The 17,645-nt window shown below is 30.6% G+C and overlaps 4 protein-coding genes across 4 annotated transcripts; 2 read left to right on the top strand and 2 right to left on the bottom strand.

The window, feature by feature from the left end:
- The first annotated feature begins 1,779 nt into the window (after positions 1 to 1,779).
- Positions 1,780 to 3,930, top strand: U3-55K (U3 small nuclear riboprotein factor 55K). The gene is made up of 5 exons (XM_065507779.1): positions 1,780 to 1,912; positions 1,976 to 2,781; positions 2,839 to 3,036; positions 3,157 to 3,293; positions 3,360 to 3,930. The coding sequence occupies exons 1-5, from the start codon at positions 1,859 to 1,861 to the stop codon at positions 3,614 to 3,616; spliced, it is 1,452 nt and encodes a 483-aa protein (XP_065363851.1). The 5' UTR covers positions 1,780 to 1,858; the 3' UTR covers positions 3,617 to 3,930.
- A 211-nt stretch (positions 3,931 to 4,141) lies between these two features.
- HPS1 (Hermansky-Pudlak syndrome 1 protein) lies at positions 4,142 to 6,113 on the bottom strand. Its single transcript, XM_065508572.1, has one exon. It carries the CDS (start codon positions 6,015 to 6,017, stop codon positions 4,221 to 4,223), a length of 1,797 nt encoding a protein of 598 aa, XP_065364644.1. The 5' UTR covers positions 6,018 to 6,113; the 3' UTR covers positions 4,142 to 4,220.
- A 1,796-nt stretch (positions 6,114 to 7,909) lies between these two features.
- Positions 7,910 to 8,953, top strand: Ercc1 (DNA excision repair protein Ercc1). Its single transcript, XM_065507893.1, has 2 exons — positions 7,910 to 8,609; positions 8,665 to 8,953. The coding sequence occupies exons 1-2, from the start codon at positions 7,998 to 8,000 to the stop codon at positions 8,851 to 8,853; spliced, it is 801 nt and encodes a 266-aa protein (XP_065363965.1). The 5' UTR covers positions 7,910 to 7,997; the 3' UTR covers positions 8,854 to 8,953.
- On the bottom strand, positions 8,860 to 10,072 carry Ciao1 (cytosolic iron-sulfur assembly component 1). Its single transcript, XM_065507892.1, has 2 exons — positions 9,749 to 10,072; positions 8,860 to 9,683 (listed from the first exon to the last, which is right to left on the bottom strand). Exons 1-2 carry the CDS (start codon positions 10,017 to 10,019, stop codon positions 8,944 to 8,946), a joined length of 1,011 nt encoding a protein of 336 aa, XP_065363964.1. The 5' UTR covers positions 10,020 to 10,072; the 3' UTR covers positions 8,860 to 8,943.
- Positions 10,073 to 17,645: the final 7,573 nt, after the last annotated feature.

The raw sequence follows: 17,645 nt of genomic DNA, 5'->3' as shown, positions 1-17,645 counted from the left end.
GAATGAAAATACATCAGTATTTTGCAAGGAAATAGTGTGAATAATTGAATAGTGGCGGTTTAAAATATTTATGTAAAAAATAAATATTTTGTTAATAAGCTTAGAATATGTATATATTGAATTATAAAAACCAGCATCGACATGAAAAAAACAAGCGAAAAAAGAAATTTTTGTTTGACTGATTACACTTTATATGAATTCGCCTTGAGCCATATGAAATACAATTTTAACAGCTGTTAGCGTTTTTTGTTTTTTTACATACAAAAGCAACCCTGATCTAAAAATTGTATTTAAAAAAAATTTAAAAAAATCCGTATTTTATCTCAATGTCAAATATGGTTTTATTACAAATTACGTTTGGACTACGTTTGGAAAATGGGCTAATTTTTAAAATTAAAAAAAAAAATAATTCAAGAATATTAAAAATTTATTATTATTTATAACCGATTATGGCCAATAAGCTAGGTTATTGAAAATAATAGGTTACAGTGGTATGAGAAAAAAAGAGGGAAATCTAAAACTTCTAAACTCTTAGTCCAATTTAAACGAAATTTCACATGCGCAAAGAGGAAGTGTTGTCGAGTTTAAGTTTTGAATTTGGACCTCATGACACCACCACGATTATCTGCGAGTTGTTAAGTTTTCCCTAATTAATTTGCCACGTAAAAAACATAAAATAAAAATACATGTTATATATCAATGGATAGAGGATTTTGTCTACTCTCCAATAATGTATATAACTTTTGACAATTAACAAATTCATGGAATACTTTTTTGAAATATATGACAAAAAATACTTTTTAATGAGTTTTGGCATAGATACAAATTTTTCAAATTGAAATAAAATTTTCATTTATGAATATTTTATAATGAAATTTTACACTTAAATCGATTTTTTTATGAAAACAAATTTTGAAATTTGTAATCAGGAATCCCGCAATTCCTAAAAAAGTATTGAAAAATTCCAAAAATGGGATTTATCGGAACCCTTTACAAGATAATTAAGAACATATTGGGCCATCTAAAATAGATTATTATAATTTGATATCGACTATGAGATTTGAGAATTTTTGCTCTAAAGTTGAATTTTCGGTGTCAAAAATTATAATTTTTTTTCATTTAAAATATTTGATGTAAAGTTAGCTTTTCAAAAAGTACAAATTCATTATACATCCTCTTAGAAATTTTTTAAATAACTTAAAAAGAATAAAAGTACTTTTTTCCCCAAAAAATAGCGAATCGGGAGCACTGCTGATTATAGAAATAGCACACGATAATGTCAAACTACACATATAAAAAATATTCGCCGGTACGCATTTATGTCCTTGGTAGCAAGGCGAATTCATACAAGATGTCATAGACAAAAAACAGAAATGAAAAATTGAAAACATATATTAAACTTAATATTGAGTAGATAATTACATAGTGAAAGCTTTATTTATTTATGTAAAATTTAAATATTTTGTTAGTAAGCATAGAATATGTAGATACTGAAATATTAAAACAAGCTTTGACAGATGCTAGAATCAAACCAAAAAGTAATCAGCTGGTTGACTGATTCCACCTTGTATGAATTCGCCTTGATTAATATCTAAAATACTTTTTCTCCGCTATATTGGTTTAAAAATCGCTGAATTTGACAAGAATATAACAACATTAACTACACTGAAGAGAGTACAACTGTGTTTGAGAGCAACGAACAACTGTCAAAATATATTCACGTGTATTTTAACGGAGAATTTCTTTCAACATATTTTTTTGAAGGCATTTTTATTTAAATAACATTATTTTTTCAAAAATTTTGTATAAAAAGTGTAATAAATAAATATTAAAATATATTTTAACTAAATAAAAAAAGATGTCGTCATCATTCTTTTTGAAAAAAGAAGCGAAAAACAGTAAAAAACGAAAGGTGACTGATTGAAACATTCACAAAATGTTCATATTGTTGTCTAATTCTATTTTTTACATTTAGTTTCAAGTTGGACAATCTTCAGGTGCTGGCGCCAAAGGTAAAAATAAAGTAAAATCCAATGATCCTCCCGCTAAGAAAAGACCCCAAAAAGACGATGAAGAAATTGCTAGTGATGATGAATACGAAAGTGGTTTAGAGGGAGCACCCAATTTAGTGTTTTCTTCCGATGAAGCAGAGGAAGAAACTCCTCAAGATAAAAGACTTCGTTTAGCTAAACAATACCTGGAAGAAATTCAAAAACAAGAAGCTGACAAAGATGAAGAAAGAGAACTTCATGATCAGGTTTCACACAGACTGCAAACAGAATATTTAGACAGTGTTGGCAAGCTTCGCAGAAATATTGCGGCGTCCATAGAAAGTTACGATTCAGAAAATCTTGTTAAATTGAAACATAAAAAGCAACATTTGCCTATGTGTTCTCTGGCTCTATCCTCAGATGGCGAATATTTATTTACGGGAGCCAAAACTCAATTCGTTTTAAAGTGGAATTTAAAAACTAGTCGTATTGAGGGATCATTCGATGTACAGGCACACAATGAAGATGCAAATGTGGACATTAAGCGAAGATCACACGTTATAGCTATGTGTCTGTCAAGTGATTTTCGTTTCCTAGCATTAGCTGAAGGTGGCAAAACTATACAAATTTGGTGCCCCAAAGAAATGAAACATTTGAAAACCTTTCAAGGCCATCGAGATGTTGTGACTTCTTTGGTGTTTCGTAAAGACTCCCATGAACTATATTCCGCATCCCGGGACAGATCTGTTAAGATTTGGTCATTAGATGAAATGGCATACATAGAAACACTGTAAGTAGAAATTGTATATGGCACCTGAAAATTGTGTAACATTTTTATTAATTTTAGGTTTGGCCACCAGGCTGGTATTACCGGTATAGATGCATTATCCCGTGAACGTGCTATAACCTCAGGCGGTTCTGATTGTACTCTAAGAATTTGGAAGATTACCGAAGAGTCTCAATTGATTTACAATGGACATCATGGCAGCATAGAAAATGTTAGATTCATCAATGATGAAAACTTTATATCTTCGGGTGTTGATGGGTGAGTTTTGTTGGTCCGAAATTTATATATATTTATATATCTTTTAGAGTGTATTTTTGTCGCAATTTTTATCATACAGAAGTAATAGTAATAAAATAACACAATTTATTTTCCTTTCAGATCATTGGGACTGTGGACAGCGTTAAAGAAAAAACCACTGTATACTGAAAACCTAACACATGGTGTACAATCTAATGGAGAACCAAATTGGATCACAGCTATTGCGTGTGTTGTTAATACTGACTTAATAGCTTCTGGTATGATTTCAGTTGAAATTTTAATAAGTAATTTGATTACATAAAGCCCTTCATTTTTCTTTCTAGGTTCATTTGATGGATTTATTCGACTATGGCAGTGCGCGGAAAATAACCGCAAATTGAAATTAGTTTTAAAAATACCCGTAGAAGGTTTTGTGAATAGTTTAGTTTTTAATTCAAATGGAACCAAACTTTATGCCGCAGTTGGCCAAGAGCATAAATGGGGTCGCTGGTGGCGTCAACCTCAAGCTAAAAATCACATTATTGTTATCGATTTAATAAGATCAACTACGTCAAATGAAAACAAAGGAAAAAGTAAATGATAGTAATTTTGTAGAACTTTTTTACAAATCTACGTTTTAAAGAAAAAGCCAGAGTTTTATTAAGCATAAGGTTAGTGTTGCTCACCAAAGCATAAATATCTGTTGTAACAATTACTTAAAAAATAATAAAAGAAAAAACACTTAATATTCATAAATTGTATGAATATGTGCTAGAAAATATTACTATGTACATTATACCTATGCTGGGTACATAAAATCTAAACTCTTCCAACCTCAACTGCTTTAAAACTTTAACTTTTAAAGTGTCAAGTTCGTTTCCTATAAAATGAAATACCTACCTATGTTTTAGAACCTTTTTTACATTTTAATTGTATAAGCAGCATAACATGTTAATATACTACTACTGTTTAAATTAAATATTTTTGTAATAAAATACAAAATTAATGAATGCAGTGAATTGAATTTATTAAACAGAATTAATTTAATTTTTCAGTTTTGTATCAATTCGTTGGTAAACCTTTGAAATTATATATCATGGAATGACTACTGTCTTAATAATACATATTTTGTATTTAATTTTTCACTTCATACTTTATTGCACTTTATTTAATATTATAAATTACATCTAGTCTATTTGTTAATATTAAAAAATGTCATCACCAACTACATCGGCAATTGTTGCCACCAAACGTCTGGAATGCTCAACGGCACATGTGGCCGTAACTAGGCCTAAATGTACGCAATACAATTCATAACATTTTATTTTATTTGCTGGTGTCTTTGGAAAACACACCTCTGTCAGTAGATGATAGTAGTCGCCAGCCAGCAAACCGGGCTCAAAATTTGGTTTGAATGCATTAACGGAATGTTGTGAGGCATTGAAATGTTTTTGAAGATCTACAGATTTTGAAGAGCCAGTCGTTTGGTCTTCGAACCAGAGGAAGTAGGCGTAATTAAAAGACTTATCCTTCCACATCACAGATGAGTGTCCTTTTTTCAAATGTCGGCGAGAAAATTCCAACATCTCCGAAAGTCTTTCATTCGGTATAAGTGGAGTGGTGGACTTCAGGTCAGGTGAAATCATCAGTCCTGAAGAACGATTTATGTAGATGAAGTGTATAAGACCTGGGAAATCTTCCAAATAGGCTTCTATGGATATATTCCTTTCGGCTTTGACCGCTAGAAACTCGGAAAATTCCAAAAGTTTGCCTTCCACCACTGATGCTACTTCGGGTAATTGCTGGAAATTAATGGCTGATGAATCGCAACAGGCCATTGTAAATAATTGTTTGAGATCTTCTTGGAACGATGGAATATTCGACTCGATACGTACAATCAAATCTCTTTCATACGTCTTGAGAAATTCATTATACATTTTCTTTAAATTTTCCCATTTTGAAGAAAATTTTTTCAGACAACTTTCCAAATCGTCTCCTTTAAGTTTGGCTTTCTTGAGGGCATCTATCGATTGCCTGACGAATGACTCCAATGATTCGTATGTTGGCTTCAAAGACTCTGCATCTCCTTGCATTTGAATTGAAATTATTTTCTGCAATACAAATAGCGTGTCATATAAACTACAGGCCACCGGTAAAGGAGCGTATTCAACAATCTGTATAAGAACCACGCCCTTATTCAATTTGTTTAAATGAGCGATGCACGGGACACACCCGGAGTGTGGATCCTGGCTGAGGCCTTGCAGAAATATGGCTACAGTTTTATTTAGGCCTCTTGAATCCTTTTGTAATGAACGTATCAACAAAGCTAGAAAAAGCAGATCTGAAGGACTCAATTGCATGGCATTTTTGGTAGAATTGATGGAAACAAATTTAACACCAACAAACAATAAGGTATGACACCTCGAATGGCCACTGTCTCTTAGACAATCCAGTGCTCTGTCTAAACTTCCTTTTACCGCTCTTCTCAGCTCAGTATTAATCAATAACCGTGGCAATGCCTCTACCTGTAAAATCAAGTCTTGATCCCAAATCTCATCCTCGTAGCATTCCATACATTTAGAAAACAATTCTTCTTGTACGTCGCTTGCAAACAAATTGGGGCCATGCAGGTGTTTAGCTAAAGACATAAGTACGCCCATTTGTCGTTGCATGTATTCCAATCGGTCTTGTGAAATTTTTAAAAATTGAAAACCAAGTACTTCACCAAACACTAAATTCAATTCATGTTCACATTGTATAGCTGCGTAGCAATTATCGAACTGACAATGCATTATTTTCTGTGAATTTATCAGAGGACTAAATAACTGCAGCAATACATTGGAGTCGATATTTCCCTGCTGAGATGCTGCACCATCCTTAAGCAAATCCTCAGGTAACAGTCCCTGTGTAACTGCCTTTTCATAAATATGATTTCGCAACTTAAGATTTAGTTTTTGATACACCACATCGTTGGCACTATTAAATACTATTAATCCATTCATATTTTTCTTATTTAAATTGCTCTAAACAACATCACTAATTTTTCCTCTTGGCAAGTGTCTGTGTCTGTCTGATAACGAATAGAGAAATTTTCCGCAACTTCTTCTAGTGGAAAATTCGTTTTCATTTACAGCCATAGTTGCCAGATGAATTCAAAGTCGTAAAATTTTGGCGAAAAATCGTCTAAATTACTTTTCAAAATCGTCAAAATTAAAACTATTTTCATAGATAAAGCTGGCCACACACGGAATGATTTGTTCGCCTGATTTGTGATTGAAAATTTTCAATTACTTGTGATTTTGTTCGCGCACAGCCCCATTAACTAGTCAAACACGAACAAATCGGACTCACAAATCATCCGTGTGTGGCCAGCTTAACGTAAATGGTTTATATTTGTCTATGAAGTTAATGTGCTGTTTTTCTATAGCAAACGAGTACTTTGAGTAGAAATTTAACATGTGTTTTGTTATTGTAACAAAATACATGTAAAACTTCTATTCAAATCACTCGTTCGCTATATACAAACAGCACATAAGTTTAAATATGCACAAGAACTGCACATAAATATGTACAGAAAAAGCTTAAAAGCATACAAAATTCATAAATTTTTTACATTATCTGAAAGGAAAGCATTAATACATCAGTTGAAGTATTTGTAATTACTTTTTAATTTTTTTTTAATTTTTGTTCCAATATTGTCCCGCTGTACCAAGAGACGAGGCGTAAATCTAAGTCTGTTGTCAAAAACCTAACTCTTGCAACAACAAAATACATGCTAGTCAATGTATTTTGTTGTTGTTTCTGACATATGATTTGTTGTATTTTTGTTCGACAATTCGGAGTGTCTCGTCTGTATGTACCCTGTAGCCAGCCTAGGACCATATTTCTCTATGTATACATATTGTCTATAGAGAAGTAGTATTTATAAATACTACTTCTCTATAGACAATTGTATTAGTTAAAATATCGACAAACTTTCATTTAAGCGTCAGTAGAAATACATTAGAGACAACAGTTCTAGTGCATTTTTGGTGACATTGTCGACGATCGAGTCAATAGTTTGGTTTTTTTATTATGCTGTGTAGTCAATAGGTAATAGAAAGTAACTACCTAGTCAATAGTGATACAGTTTACTGGTGGATTTTCAATGACAAGCTGATGTTAAATGCCAATAGAAGATTTCATTGGCTGGGGTACATATGGTAGTAGTGCTACTGACAATGTCACTAGTAAATCACTACAAGTTTACTATTGGCATTCCCTGCAGGGTATATTTCTCTATGATCTGAACCATAGAGAAATACACATAGATCGCAAACTAGAAAAAAACTCAAACACATGAAATTACTCAAAATAATCACACATTCGAGTGTTGTTTTTGTTTTCACTTAATTTTTTTTAGTAATACATTCTCACCTCTTAGGTTTTTTACAACTGAGTTAGCTCTTTGACAGAAGAGTTTTCTGTCAATGTTCCCTATTACAACGCGGAAATTGAAAGGCAGAAAATATTATTTTATTTGAACAAAATTTTAAAAATACACAATTTGTATAGATGTTTAATGGGACCATTAAAAAATTTTCTAAGGTTTTATGCTTTAAATTAATAAATTTAATTTCAAATAGTAGATAAAATAAATGTTAATTTTTATAGGATTTTACGTGTAGGAAATCGCAATTTTTGTTTAATGGGACCTTTAAAAATTTTTCTAAAGTTTTATGCTTTAAATTAATAAATTTAATTTCAAATAGTAGATGAAATAAATGTTAATTAGTATAGCATTTTACGTGTAGAAAATCGCATTTTTTTGGCACTAAAAATCTTCAAATCTGGCAACAATGTTTACAGTGCAGATAAACAAAATATATTTTGTAAACAAAAACATTTGTTTTGAAAATGAACAAGGAAATTACAAGCAAACTGGTGGCATTGTAATTAGATTTAATTTGTAGACAACTAAAATTCATTCAAAATATACAAAAATGAATGATGAACATGAAGATTCTTTTGAATTGGCTCTGGCCACAATGGATTTACCAACAGCTGCAAAAGTACCAAGGAAAAGTTTGGAGTCTTCAAATACAATTTTACACAATGCATCATGTTCAAATACAGCTGTCAAATCACAGGAAGATAGTGCTAAGAATCCAGAGTTAAAGTCAAAAAATAGCGCTGCTAATCCACATTGTATCTTAGTTCACCCAAAGCAGAGAGGCAATCCAATTTTGAAATCCGTATTAAATGCACCTTTGGAATTTCGAGATGACATCATACCGGACTATGTTGTTGGAAGAACTACGTGTATTTTATATTTATCATTAAAATACCACAATTTGAATCCAGATTATATATGCCAACGTTTGAAAGAATTGGGGAAACAATATGAATTAAGGGTGTTATTGGTTCAGGTGGATACTCCGGAGCCACATAATGCTCTGAAAAGTCTCACTAGAATAAGTTTGCTGGCAGATTTGACCTTAATGTTGGCGTGGAATGCAGAGGAGGCTGGTAAAATAATTGAAACCTATAAACTATTTGAGAAACGAGGACCAGATTTGATAATGGAAAGGGTAGAATCTAATCCACATCAAAAGGTATAAATTATGAACAGTAATTGTATATTAGTATCTATATTGTATTGTTTTTCAGTTGGTATCCGCATTAACAAATATAAAACCGGTAAATAAAACAGATGCTGTAACACTGTTACAGAACTTTGGCAACTTAGAGAACCTCGTCAATGCAAGTGAAGATCGTTTATCTCAGGTTATTGGTTTGGGACCCCGTAAAGCCAAAAAACTTTATACAACATTACAAGAACCTTTTGTAGGAAAATGATATCAGTTTTTTTCTTACTAAATCTTTATTTTGTAAAAAATTATTATTTATGTATATAAATTTTTCAAATCATCAAAAATAAAATTGTTTCTATTCGGTATATTTCCACATTTTAATGGTGCCATCATCACTACATGAGAGCAATTGATGTGGATGAACTGGATTCCATGAAACTTTATTGACATCTTGCAAATGGGCCTTATCTTGTGATGCAGCCAATACAAATACAGGTTCATTTTTCGTAGATGTTTCCAAATCTTCCTTAAAAATTCTTATAGAATCATCTCCGCAAGCAGTTGCAATCAAGCCAGTCAATTTACACCAAGACACATCATAAATTGTGCGTGAATGTTCTCCAGCTATGGTACAGACACATTTCCATACGGTTTCATTATCAGGTGTAGCTACACCTTCAGGATTTCCAGGAGCATATGCACGCCATATTTTCATGGTTCGGTCATCACTTACCGATACCAGCCTATCACCTTCACCATCAAAGTCTATGGCCCATACGGTGCTTGAGTGGCCAGCCAAAGTAGCTGTGCAATCCCAGTCGTTGTCTAATGTATTTTCTGCATACATTTTTATGGTGTTGTCATAAGAACACGAAGCTAACACCTCTTTCGTCGGATGCCAAATAACGCGCTTTACATCTTGGGTGTGAGCATTCAAAACTGCGGCACACTCAAATTCATCATCCCCTGTTACCTCCCAAATCCAAACTGATTTGTCGCGTGAACAAGTTGCCAGCAATGACCCAGAATTTGACCAACTTGCACTTTTTACCTCATTTTCATGACCTTCCAATGTGGCATTGCATTCAAACTCTCCTAAAAGATACATACATAATTGCTATTATTATTTCCTAAATTAATTTGTGCGTGGCGTATTATACCTGATGTCTTCGACCATATTGCGGTGGTGGCGTCGAAACTAGCTGATGCCAGATATTGTCCACATTTTGACCACGCTACTTCTCTAATTGTTCTTTTATGTCCGTCCGAGAGAATAGTTTTCGTTGACCAATTGTTGCCGGTCATAGACCAAATCCGTATAGTCTTATCTTCGCCACATGAAGCAATTGCATTACCCTTGGGATGCCATGATACACACCAAATGCGACCCTTGTGTCCTTGCAACGTTTGTTCGCATTGCAGTTTCGACATTTTCTGATTAAATTCACTAGCAATTGATATTAATTTTATTTAGTCAGTAGTTTTTTCCTTTTCTTTTTTCTTTGTTGTTTTATAAATTTTCGGACAGCTGATTCAACATGTGTTTTAATAATTCACAATAGTGTGTAATTGTGATTATTATTATAACAACTGTAGTGTTGCCAGCCTTAAACTGCTTAATTTCATTTAATATTAAATACAAACCGTTAATAAAAGTTTAAACATTTTAAATAGAAGTAGCCAACATGAATGAAATAAAATGTGTACCGTTAAAACGAAAAGCTAATGCAAATTATTAGAGCTGTTTAATTGTTTTTATATATGTATAATCTAAAAGAAAATATAGCACCTTAGGCTGAAAGAATTTTTAATAAATTTTATTTTATTAAAATTTATATTCAAACATACATATCGTCACACACAAAAAAATCCATAAGTTATATTTCCTAAAAATATGGTATAAATTTAACTAAGAGCAAGGGTAGAATGGCATTTGCAAAGTTTCTTAGTTAATATAACTAAAATTTTAGATAATTTCATACATACCCTTTTGCATCAAAAATATTTTCAATTGACAATAAAATAAACAAAAAAACTTCGAAGAAGATACCAATCATCAAATTACTAATTCCAATAGTTATATTAACATAGTTTTTAGGTAAAGTGTATAGTTTGAATTTCCCTATTGGCATAGATAATAAAACTTAGTTTTTAGTTTTCATATAAAAACAAATTAACTTGCAAGCTTAGTTAATATAGCCTCGATTTTTTTTTTGTGTGCACCAAAAATGCAAAACTTTTTTTGTTTGAGTTTTTTTCGAGTTTCTGCTCTATGTTCTCTATGACTAGAGCCCCGCATGGGTGACTCTATTTGTCACACACAATGAGTAATCCATTGCTTTGCACTCAACTCATTTTTTGTTTTGAATATTTGTGCTATTTTTCTATAGCGAATGAGCGTTTTGAGTGGACGTTTTACATGTATTTTGTTTTTGTTACAATAACAAAACACATGTTAAATTTCCACTCAAAGTACTCGTTCGCTATAGAAAAACATCACAAGAATTTACAAAGTGTACGTACTTTTGATTTTAATAATTAAAATTTTTGTAAGTGTACGTCTACATTCAAATCGAGTAAGTAAACTATTTACGTATATTAAAAGAATCTATATAAATAAAAATCAAATGTCGTTCGTTGGTAATTGCATCAGTAGAGAACGGCCAATTTAGACAATTTTTTAAATGTTTATCATAGCCCAACTTAGGTTTTTACGGAATGAAAAATTGACAATGCCCACTTCTACGCCCACTTTTTTCGATTTATCTAAAATCGGAAAACGGCTACATCGAGTTTGTTTAAATAATCATAGTAATCCAATTTAAGTTTTTATTAAAAGAAAAATTGACCACTCTCTGTTCTTTTTTTTCGATATATCTAAAATCGCAGGACGCCTGGACCGATTTAACTAATTTTTAATAATACATATCCGCAAAAGTTTTTCAATAATAGAAATTGTCCACTAATTATTGATAATTATAATATATCTGCAAAATATTTCTAGCCAAAAATCGATTTTTTATATAAAAACTGAAGAAATCGATTTCTAACAAGAAATCGATTTTTTATATAAAAACTCAAAATATCTAAATTCGCTAATAACTTGGCCAATAAGCGTTTAATCAAGAAAAGGAACTCGATTTGTGATCACCCATATTTCTAAACAAAAATCGATTTTTTATATAAAAATTCAAAATATCTAAATTCTCTAATAACTTGGCCAATAAGCGTTTAATCAGGAAAAGGAGCTCGATCTGTGATCACCCATATTTCTAAACAAAAATCGATTTTTTATATAAAAACTCAAAATATCTAAATTCGCTAATAACTTGGCCAATAAGCGTTTAATCAAGAAAAGGAACACGATCTGAGATCACCCATATTTCTAGCCAAAAATTGATTTTTTATATAAAAACTCAAAATATCTAAATATCTAAACTTGGCCAATAAGCGTTTAATCAAGAAAAGGAACTTGATCTGTGATCACCCATATTTCTAAACAAAAATCGATTTTTTATATAAAAACTCAAAATATCTAAATTCTCTAGTAACTTGGCCAATAAGCGTTTAATCAAGAAAAGGAACTCGATCTGTGATCACTCATATTTCTGACCAAAAATCGATTTTTTATATAAAAAGTAAAAATATCTAAATTCTCTAATAACTTGGCCAATAAGCGTTTCATCAAGAAAAGGAACTCGATCTGTGATCACCCATATTTCTAAGCAAAAATCGATTTTTTATATAAAAACTCAAAATTTCTAAATTCGCTAATAACTTGGCCAATAAGCGTTTAATCAAGAAAAGGAACTCGATCTGTGATTACCCATATTTCTAAACAAAAATTGATTTTTTATCTAAATTCTCTAGTAACTTGGCCAAAAAGCGTTTAATCAAGAAAAGGAACTTGATCTGTGATCACCCATATTTCTAAACAAAAATCGATTTTTTATATAAAAACTCAAAATATCTAAATTCGCTAATAACTTGGCCAATAAGCGTTTAATCAAGAAAAGGAACTTGATCTGTGATCACCAGGGAAACCAAAATATGCTAATGCATGTTTTTCCTGGTGAGTCTAATGGGCAGATGGATAAGATATTTATACGTTTCAGAACTATTTAAGAATTTTGGCATCGATTTGTTAATGCATATTTTACCATTAAATGCATATTTTTGCATATATTTGGTTTAAGAGCATATTCATTTTATATTTTAGAGCATATTTTACTGTTTAGTAGCATATTTTGACTTTATCAAAAACAAATTTTGTCTTACTTATTTTTCGCTATAGTGTTACAGGTTTTTACTTCCTTTGTTTAAAATTCAAAATTGAAAAATAGATGGCTTTTTTTAATATAAAATAAGCACTATTTTAATAATGTTGAACACAAAAGGACCATTGATGGACCCATGTGAGCTGCTCTTCTATCTTCCTTATTTCGTGGCTGCCTGGAAAACCTAATAATAATTTATTGCAATAATAACCTTAATTGAAGAATTGCTTTTATATTTATATAAAACTTGCTGTCCCGGCAAACGTTGTTCTGCCATAGCTCACACAAAGTTTAAAGACTCCCACTATAATAGTACTCCAGATATGCATTAATAAATCTTTACTTTGTATGGGAGGTGCCATGCCCATTGTTCCTATATAGGTCAATTGTGAATCTAAACCCACTCAAACACACACAATAAATTTCGTCGAAATCGGCTCAGCCGTTAAGGAGGAGTTAAGTTACTAACAGAATTACAGAAGAATTGTATATATAAAGATAAAGATATCATCAAAAAATAGCTCTCGAGGCCTTTTCATAACTTAAGTTCCTATTGTTTTTATGTTGTATTTATTTTTTGTTATACTTGTTTTAGTTCTTGTTATTTTTGTTTATTTTATGTTATTTTACCTTTTTAGAAATGAATTGTATTGATTTTTTAAATAAAAGTATATTTTTTGGTAAAAAATTATGTAAAATTTTGTTTTTTTAGAGCATATTTTTTAAATTTTAAGAGCATATTTCAAAGTTTTTACTGCATATTTAAAGCGCTTAAAACGCTTTTTTAGAGCATATTTCCGGTTTCCCTGGTGATCACCCATATTTCTAAACAAAAATCGATTTTTTATATAAAAATTCAAAATATCTAAATTCGCAAATAACTTGGCCAATAAGCGTTTAATCAAGAAAAGGAGCTCGATCTGTGATCACTAATATTTCTAAACAAAAATCGATTTTTTATATAAAAACTCAAAATATCTAAATTCTCTAGTAACTTGGCCAATAAGCGTTTAATCAAGAAAGGGAGCTCGATCTGTGATCACTCATATTTCTAGCCAAAAGTCGATTTTTAACATAAAAATTCAAAATATCTAAATTCGCTAATAACTTGGCCAATAAGCGTTTAATCAAGAAAAGGAACTCGATCTGTGATCACCCATATTTCTAGCCAAAAATTTATATTTTATATAAAAACTCAAAATATCTAAATTCTCTAGTAACTTGGCCAATAAGCGTTTAATCAAGAAAAGGAACTTGATCTGTGATCACCCATATTTCTAAGCAAAAATCGATTTTTTATATAAAAACTCAAAATATCTAAATTCGCTAATAACTTGGCCAATAAGCGTTTAATCAAGAAAAGGAACTCGATCTGTGATCACTCATATTTCTGACCAAAAATCGATTTTTTATATAAAAATTCAAAATATCTGAATTCGCTAATAACTTGGCCAATAAGCGTTTAATCAAGAAAAGGAACTCGATCTGTGATCACTAATATTTCTAAACAAAAATCGATTTTTTATATAAAAACTCAAAATATCTAAATTCGCTAATAACTTGGCCAATAAGCGTTTAATCAAGAAAAGGAACTCGATCTGTGATCACTAATATTTCTAAACAAAAATCGATTTTTTATATAAAAACTCAAAATATCTAAATTCAATAATAACTTGGCCAATAGCTGTTTAATCAAGAAAAGGATTTCGATCTGAGATCACCCATATTTTTAACCAAAAATCGATTTTTTATATAAAAACTCAAAATATCTAAATTCGCTAATAACTTGGCCAATAAGCGTTTAATCAAGAAAAGGAACTCGATCTGGGATCATCCATATTTCTAAGCAAAAATCGATTTTTTATATAAAAACTCAAAATATCTAAATTCTCTAGTAACTTGGCCAATAAGCGTTTAATCAAGAAAGGGAGCTCGATCTGTGATCACTTATATTTCTGACCAAAAATCGATTTTTTATATAAAAACTCAAAATATTTAAATTCGCTAATAACTTGGCCAATAAGCGTTTAATCAAGAAAAGGAGCTCGATCTGTGATCACTCATATTTCGGACCAAAAATCGATTTTTTATATAAAAACTCAAAATATCTAAATTCGCTAATAACTTGGTCAATAAGCGTTTTATCAAGAAAAGGAACTCGATCTGTGATCACTAATATTTCTAAACAAAAATCGATTTTTTATATAAAAACTCAAAATATTTAAATTCGCTAATAACTTGGCCAATAAGCGTTTAATCAAGAAAAGGAGCTCGATCTGTGATCACTCATATTTCTGACCAAAAATCGATTTTTTATATAAAAACTCAAAAAATATAAATTATCTAATAACTTGGCCATTAAGCGTTTAATCAAGAAAAGGAACTCGATCTGTGATCACTAATATTTCTAAACAAAAATCGATTTTTTATATAAAAACTCAAAATATCTAAATTCAATAATAACTTGGCCATTAAGCGTTTAATCAAGAAAAGGAACTCGATCTGTGATCACCCATATTTCTAAGCAAAAATCGATTTTTTATATAAAAACTCAAACTATCTAAATTCGCTAATAACTTGGCCAATAAGCGTTTAATCAAGAAAAGGATTTCGATCTGAGATCACCCATATTTCTAACCACAAATCGATTTTTTATATACAAATTCAAAAAATATCTAAATTCGCTAATAACTTGGCCAATAAGCGTTTAATCAAGAAAAGGAACTCAATCTGTGATCACCCATATTTCTAAGCAAAAATCGATTTTTTATATAAAAACTCAAAATATCTAAATTCGCTAATAACTTGGCCAATAAGCGTTTAATCAAGAAAAGGAGCTCGATCTGTGATCACTCATATTTCTAACAAGAATTCTATTTTTTATATAAAATCTCAAAATATCTAAATTCGCTAATAACTTGGCCAATAAGCTTTTAATCAAGAAAAGGAACTCGATCTGTGATCACTTATATTTCTAGCCAAAAATCGATTTTTTATATAAAAACTCAAAATATCTAAATTCGCTAATAACTTGGCCAATAAGCGTTTAATCAAGAAAAGGAGTTCGATCTGTGATCACTCATATTTCTAGCCAAAAATCGATTTTTTATATAAAAACTGAAGAAAAGGAGCTCGATCTGTGATCACTCATATTTCTAACAAGAAATCGATTTTTTATATAAAAACTCAAAATATCTAAATTCGCTAATAACTTGGCCAATAAGCGTTTAATCAAGAAAAGGAATTCGATATGTGATCACTAGGGGGCGGATTTTCATGCATTTATTATTGGAAAATATGCGCCTAAAATATGCTTCAAAAAAATCAAAATATGACCTAAAAATTTGTTACTTTATACATCCCATGTAATCTAGCATAAAGAAAATTGTCATTTAAGTGTCTCTATGTAATCTATAGTGTAGGGACTTTAAACGTTAATTGTGTAGTGCATTTGTCTCTAAGTTATCCAAAATCACTAGTTTACGACAGTCTCGTAGAACTGCTTGGAAATGACTGCCAGGAGCGGTAACTGTTTATGTGTTACAAAATCTTTCGATAACGAAATCTCTTATAAATCGAATTTGCAATGAAAACAAATATGAATGTTTTTCGATACATTTAATGAATTTTTGATACTAAAAAAAACTAAACTTTTTTGAAGAAAAATATTGTGAAATGATAATTTTCAATTACTGATAGAGAAATGAAGAACTTAATGCCAGTTTCTCGATGTCGAAAGAAGTTAGTCGATAACATTTACTGCTATTTCTATAACAAATTCGACACAAATTTTTTTGTCGAAACAATGTATTGCCCATTAACGACAAAAAATTATATTTTTATTAAAAATTGGCATAATATGCATATAAATATGCATTTTGAAGTAAAATATAACAAAATATGCATTATCAATAAAATATGCAAAAATATGCACTAACAAATCGATGCCATTTTGCAGCAAAATGTGCGATTCGGATAGATAATTAGTCTACATTGTATTTGGACGTTCGAGAAAAAACATGCATTTGCATATAAATCCGCCCCCTAGTGATCACCCATATTTCTAAGCAAAAATCGATTTTTTATATAAAAACTCAAAATATCTAAATTCGCTAATAACTTGGCCAATAAGCGTTTAATCAAGAAAAGGAACTCGATCTGTGATCATTCATATTTCTAAACAAAAATCGATTTTTTATATAAAAACTCAAAATATCTAAATTCAATAATAACTTGGCCAATAAGCGTTTAATCAAGAAAAGGAGCTCGATCTGTGATCACTCATATTTCGGACCAAAAATCGATTTTTTATATAAAAACTCAAAATATCTAAATTCGCTAATAACTTGGCCAATAAGCGTTTTATCAAGAAAAGGAGTTCGATCTGTGATCACTCAAATTTCTAAACAAAAATCGATTTTTTATATAAAATCTCAAAATATCTAAATTGGCTAATAACTTGGCCAATAAGCATAGATTCGCCACACAAGCACTCTTACTTGTTTTTCTCAATTACCTGCATAAAAAATCGTAAACCAAAATAATGTGCTGTCGAAAGACTAAACGCAAAAGAAATGACTATTTCCCTTATTTCTTACTTTATTGTTGCCAATTCCAAGCTATTTAGAGTTATTAAAAATTCCGATCACATATCGAACTGGAGTTAACATGGAAATTAACAACCAAAAATAAACTGTAACTGAAACAATAAAAAACACACAGATTTTAATACAAATTGAAAGAAATGTATGCCACATACAATTCGATATAAAATATTCCA

This window comes from Calliphora vicina, chromosome 4, assembly GCF_958450345.1.
Source record: "Calliphora vicina chromosome 4, idCalVici1.1, whole genome shotgun sequence".
In the NCBI taxonomy this organism is placed as follows: Eukaryota; Metazoa; Arthropoda; class Insecta; order Diptera; family Calliphoridae; genus Calliphora; species Calliphora vicina.
The sequence above is the reverse complement of the archived record's forward strand: the minus strand, read 5'-3'. Positions and strand labels throughout refer to the sequence as shown.